This window comes from Trifolium pratense, linkage group LG3 (assembly GCF_020283565.1).
Source record: "Trifolium pratense cultivar HEN17-A07 linkage group LG3, ARS_RC_1.1, whole genome shotgun sequence".
NCBI lineage: Eukaryota > Viridiplantae > Streptophyta > Magnoliopsida > Fabales > Fabaceae > Trifolium > Trifolium pratense.
This window is the reverse complement of record NC_060061.1, coordinates 41,839,634-41,845,253: the sequence shown is the minus strand read 5'-3', so window position 1 is coordinate 41,845,253 and position 5,620 is coordinate 41,839,634. Positions and strand designations below refer to the sequence as shown.

The following is a 5,620-nucleotide window of genomic DNA, read 5'->3' as shown; positions in this document are numbered from 1 at the left end:
ATTAATGTCACCTGTCCAGATGAAGTTTCTTATACATTTGTCAATGGTATTGAGGAGACTGATGGACCAAGAGTAAATAAGGAAAGAACAAATCTACATGCTCTGGATGACACTCTTGACAAGTTGGACTCTTTCAGCAAGAGAAAGAAGGGAATCCTTCCAAGCACTCAAATTTGAATTTGATTTGTCATCAATAGGTTGAAGATAGCTGACTTTAGGTTTGCCTTTAAAAATAGTAACCCCAAGGTAAGTGAAAGGATATGTGCCAATGTTGAACCCAAGCATCTCAGCAAGTGACCTGAGATTTCACCATAATTTGTGAACAAGTCAATGAGATTTTTCACATCACTCTTAGTAATGTAAGAAAGAGTGTAAAAATCTACATTAACGGTCTCATTTGAAAAAATTTATTTCAATCTTGGGAAAGATCATTGCTTATATTGTTGAAATGTGTTTCATGAATAGGAGGAGAGTTTGGAAAGAGAGGGGAGGGGAGGGCTTTGAAAGGAATGATGAAGTGTCAAAATGAAATACTTTTTGGTCTTTTTCTATAGCAAAGAGGCACTAGGCCCAAAACTCTATGGTCTTCTTATTTCTACATTTGTTGCAACTTCCCTCCCCTCTACATAAGGAGGTTGTTTACTTTTCTCACGTTACTGATTTCCAGGCACGCTCTATAAATTTACGAAAAGATTCTCGTCCGCTACTTAAGTAGCGGACACCTCAAAAAACACCCTACTAAACACTCTACCTTTATAACGTCTTCTACTTAAGTAGCGAATGATATTTTTCAAAAAAATTCATTTTTATAACGTCCGCTACTTAAGTAATGAAAGGGTTAAACGTGAAAGTCGTAGGGCGCGCGAATAACCGGTTGGGAGGCAAAACTAATTCTCCTACATATAGCTGAATCAATCATTTGAGTAAAGAATCACTTTTTTTGTTCAGCGAAAAGAATCACTTTATTGGTGTGAAATCAAAAAATATATAAATAATGTTTACATTAATAATACTGAAATCAAAGATTATATATAACTAATGTTTTACATCAATTACATCAATTGCTATATTTTGCTCTAGAACAAATAAATAAAATTCCTCTAACATCTCTTGCTTCTGAAAATGTGGCCACCACCAGTAAGCAGGATGATCATTGAAGACAATTTCGAAAAAAGCGGATTCCCTGTGTGATAAAAAACATTAGAGATTAACTCCAATACAAGCACAAATCTAAGGGAGAGTAAAAATCAAATTATACAAGGGCTCAAGGGAGAATGAAAGATTAACTACCTGCAATGCAAAAGTGATATCTCCTTCATCTACTTTGGGTGTCACTCTTCTCAATTTATCATCTCGGGATTGTCCGAGTTTAATAAGGCCCTGCAGTAATAATTTATGTATCGTCATTTTACCGATCAACACTTTGCCTCCAGAAAACACTCCAATATAAAAATAATCTATATCAAGAAATTCATAATCAGATTATTTTAGATACCTGGTCATTTAGCACTCTGCACATGTTTGAAAATTCCATGATTCCAGCCGGGGGAATTAGTGATGATTTGCATATACCCGCATAAGATTTATATAACTGCATCAATATTACAGTTTTAGAAACCAATATATAAAGGTTAAAAATGAGTGAGTCTCTTATTCACAGTCACAGAGCTATATACCTCGCCAAGGTTTGAGTCTTTCTTCGATCCACGGAAATGTTTCATTGAAGAGCAGAGTATAATCTGTAAGCAGTGCAGGTCAAGAAAATAAGTTTATTTTTTTTTTAATGTAAAAGCCATGTTAGAAAATAGTTACACAAAGATTCTAGTATTCAATTAATGATAGCAAAAACAAAAATGTCGATTACGTTCTAGTATTCAATTCTTACACAAAGAAGAATTTGTCCCCTAGGTTATTATATTTTCTAATTAATATGATAACAACTAACATAAATAAAAAGTTGTGTTACTTCAGGTAATAGACTGTCTTATTATTTGCTCACAAAGATTCACATAAGCATATTCATAGTTCAAGGTTACCTGTTGATGATGTGGCAGAGATTGTATTGTATCCACTACTGGTGATCGATATGTTTTGGACAATGCAAGAGCCATATGATCAATCCTTACCTGCAATCAATAGAGGATCTTAGGCCTTTATTAACTACTTACTTTACCTAGAAACCTATGAATCGACTCATAGGAATGTGGGTAATTATAGCAAACCTAGAAACAAATCATTGAGCACTTACCATATCAAATTCTTGTTTTTTAACAAAATCCGGAGCTGTAGGGAGATTTTGTTCTGAGGATGATTTCTCTTCCAAAGTATTCAAATTGCAAGCAGAATCTCTAATTTCCGCTTCTAGCATCTCTATTGCACTCCTGAAGAGAACAAAAATACAAAAAAAAAAAAAAAAAATCATTTCCTGGATTTTGCCAAGACTATTTGCCAAATCAAATATCATAATTGATAACAAAACCAATAAACAGTAAATAATAATGATAAAGAATGACATACCTGCATATAGAGAGCGCATTTCGCATATCTCCAGAAGCTGCAGCAACTTTCTGCAATGTGCGGTGCTAATTAGACTACGTGTATATGATTTAAAGATGATTTACTATGTCCCTTTCTTATGGTCCTCATAACATTAAATTATCATCTACATTATTTCTATAACACTACTTTGGAATTTAATGCATTTTAGACTGAACAAGAAAAGCAACCTTAAACTCATCTGGAAAATGTTAAATGTACTTACCCTAGCACATAGTTCCAATGCTTGATGTTGGAAGACAATGTAAGGAAGTTCCTGATGGACAAAAAAGCTATTAATAAATTTATTCAAAAAGGAGAAATATAGTAATTTAGTTCTTTTTTTTCATGACATGTGCCACAACTCATAATAACACGTATATAAGTAAAGTTGTTATCAATGAGAAAGAGGCACAACCGATAACCCAAAAAAGTTACATAATAATCTTACATTTAGCCTCTCTTCAAGAATCCTAAGGATCTGATCTTTAGTGTATGCCCGAAAAGTTACAACAGAAGGCTTGCCTGAAACAGAAATGGAACGATTAATAAAGTGAGCAATGTCCAATGATGTACACAAGTAGAGGACATCTTCATTTTTTGGGGTCATTTGAGACATGAGTTCAAAATGTAATGGAAGTTCTCTTTACTCACAATTTAATGCAGTAAGCCTTGGAAGAAATCGATCAGCTAGGTCAATTGCATTTGCCACACCTGTATAAACAAGCACATTAAGTCATGATCCTGAACAGCTCAAACTGTTTTACAGTCAAGGGTATGAACAAGGTTAGAAACAACATTTTTATTTTTGCTATAAATTTACCTATCAATATACATCTGGAAAACGGGAATGTGGTGAGCATGAAAAGATCATGGAGCACAGCTCTGTCTTTGGTTATTAGATAATCTAATTCATCTGCTACTATCAATCTGTTACAATGGTGGCATATTACTATTTGTTAGCATCCAAGTTACCAAAACAAACACCCAAGTTACCAAAACAAGCGGTAGTAGAAATCATTTATGTTTCTTACATCATGTTTGTTGTAGGCGATTTATGAGAATACAAGTTCTGAAGTTGCTTTAAGGGTGTGCCTGAATCCTTTTTACCAAGGGTTTTGTGTAACCCAAGTATCTGCTAGAGAACATACAATAGGTCAACCAATGTAATGTTATATTCAATAAAATGTGCTTAGGCCTTCCAAGTTCCTACCTTTGTGAAAATATCAGTTGTATTTGACATGGATGTACAATTTACAGATAAAACCTCCGGCACTGAAAAACCACCCTGCAAATGAAATTATATTAATGGAAGAAACAAAAAACTAAAATACATTGAGCATTCCACTACAATCCATTTCTTCTTCCAATTACATACTATAAACAAACATATCATATGGTATTGTTCTCTATGATTAGTCAAGGGATCATTGATGGTATGTAATTATCGAAACAATCACAGTCTAATTAAACCAAAACATTTTCAACTAGAGAATAATCACAAACATCTAATGCATCAATCAATAAACTTAACACAGCCTACAAGCTATAATATAATCAATCAAAATCAAGATTAATGTAAATCAATTTCATACTTAACATTCAATTAGTCCTCCATTTCTCTATGCCATTGCATCAAAATCTTAAAATGCACTTACAAAAGATGGGCAATGTATCAAAGCCGCTAATTTTCATTGAATGTCGGTGTAAAAGTGATTAAAACTAATTTACACATACAGTAGACCATTATATTCATCAAATCATACCACTTATTACAAATACCAATTATGGCACTAAATTCGCCCACAAATTTTCATCCAAATTTGAAACATTCAATTAATTTCACAATCTATACACAAAACAATAAGGTACAGATTCAGAAATACCTCTATAGCCCAATTGCGTAAATTCACTTTCACTTTCTCCATAGATAACGATTTCCCAGTTCCAGGACACCCACATATGTAAAGACTCCCAGCCTTTTCATGCTCAACACAACCTTTACAAAATCCCAACACCACATTTTGCTCTTCCTCACGGCACACCATCGTAGACGGTGCTGTAGACAAGTGCAATACCTCCTTCACCATCCTCAATTGCTCACCGTCTATTATCACACATACAAAAAAAACACTCCAACAATTAATCAATTAATCAAGCAATTCACTAATTAATCGACTATTTTATAATCTATAAAGTACAGACACACAGACACTAGACATGACACAGACGCTCTAGTAGTCAACACCGATAATAATTTAAGAAAATGACGTAATTCAATATAATCATAATTGTCGACGTAGAAACATGCCTAATCCGAGGAGTGTCCGTACTTCATAATTTATAATTAATTATTATTACCTTTGGGATTCCATCGGGATCTAACGGATTTAGATTCAAGTTCACACGATTCGATATGATTCTCATCAGTGAGGATCTTGCGAACTACGGTTGTAACAGAATTAGGAGTTGCAGTGGTGCAACGGCGGGGAGATTTACGAGTAGGTGGAGAAGCGGTGGTTGGAAGAGGTGTTGTTGCGGAAGATCTGAGTTTACGTTTAGATGCAATTGAAGGCATTGTTGATGATTACAACAAGAACAAGAATCGAAGAATTGGAGTGTTGAATATTGAAGATGAAGATTGAGATTGGAAATTGGAAATGGAAAATTGAGATGAAGATTGAGGGATTTGTAGTTGTTGTGTTAAGCGGGAATGAAATGGCGCGTTGATTTTCGTTTTCCCGCTCCATTGTTTCGTTTGGGAAATGATTCTTCTTCGGAAATGGTGCTATTGTGTTGCGTCGTTTATTCATTTTCTATTAATGAAAATGGAAATTAATTATTTTTTTTCTAAATTTAGTGTTGGGTAAGGGTTGCGTCTTTTTTTTTTTTTTTTGGTCAAGTGCGTCTTTTCTTTTTTAAGAAAGAAAAATGGAAATTGGAGTCTATTTATTTCGGTCGTTTCTTTTTCTTTTATTGGTCGTGATTTTTAGTTGTATCTAATTTTCATGTTTTATGGATCTTATTTGAAGAATTTATGGATTGGTCAAAAATAATTCAATGCATTCGGTCAAAAATAACTCAA

The 5,620-nt window shown here is 33.8% G+C and overlaps 1 protein-coding gene across 1 annotated transcript; it reads right to left on the bottom strand.

The window, feature by feature from the left end:
• Nucleotides 1–872: 872 nt before the first annotated feature.
• On the bottom strand, nucleotides 873–5,370 carry LOC123915738 (cell division control protein 6 homolog B-like). Its single transcript, XM_045966953.1, has 15 exons — nucleotides 4,897–5,370; nucleotides 4,422–4,642; nucleotides 3,749–3,823; nucleotides 3,570–3,670; nucleotides 3,359–3,465; nucleotides 3,190–3,249; nucleotides 2,987–3,060; nucleotides 2,762–2,812; nucleotides 2,518–2,567; nucleotides 2,249–2,381; nucleotides 2,037–2,126; nucleotides 1,677–1,739; nucleotides 1,496–1,591; nucleotides 1,291–1,380; nucleotides 873–1,183 (listed from the first exon to the last, which is right to left on the bottom strand). The coding sequence occupies exons 1-15, from the start codon at nucleotides 5,111–5,113 to the stop codon at nucleotides 1,151–1,153; spliced, it is 1,461 nt and encodes a 486-aa protein (XP_045822909.1). The 5' UTR covers nucleotides 5,114–5,370; the 3' UTR covers nucleotides 873–1,150.
• Between the last annotated feature and the right edge of the window lie 250 nt (nucleotides 5,371–5,620).

Excerpts from the sequence above, each read along its gene's own strand:
- LOC123915738 (XM_045966953.1), bottom strand. The coding sequence starts at position 5,113 with ATGCCTTCAATTGCATCTAAACGTAAACTCAGATCTTCCGCAACAACA. Across the intron at positions 3,061-3,189 it reads AAGGCTTACTGCATTAAATT|GCAAGCCTTCTGTTGTAACT; the intron begins GTGAGTAAAGAG and ends TTTCTGTTTCAG. Across the intron at positions 1,381-1,495 it reads GCAGAGTGCTAAATGACCAG|GGCCTTATTAAACTCGGACA; the intron begins GTATCTAAAATA and ends TTATTACTGCAG.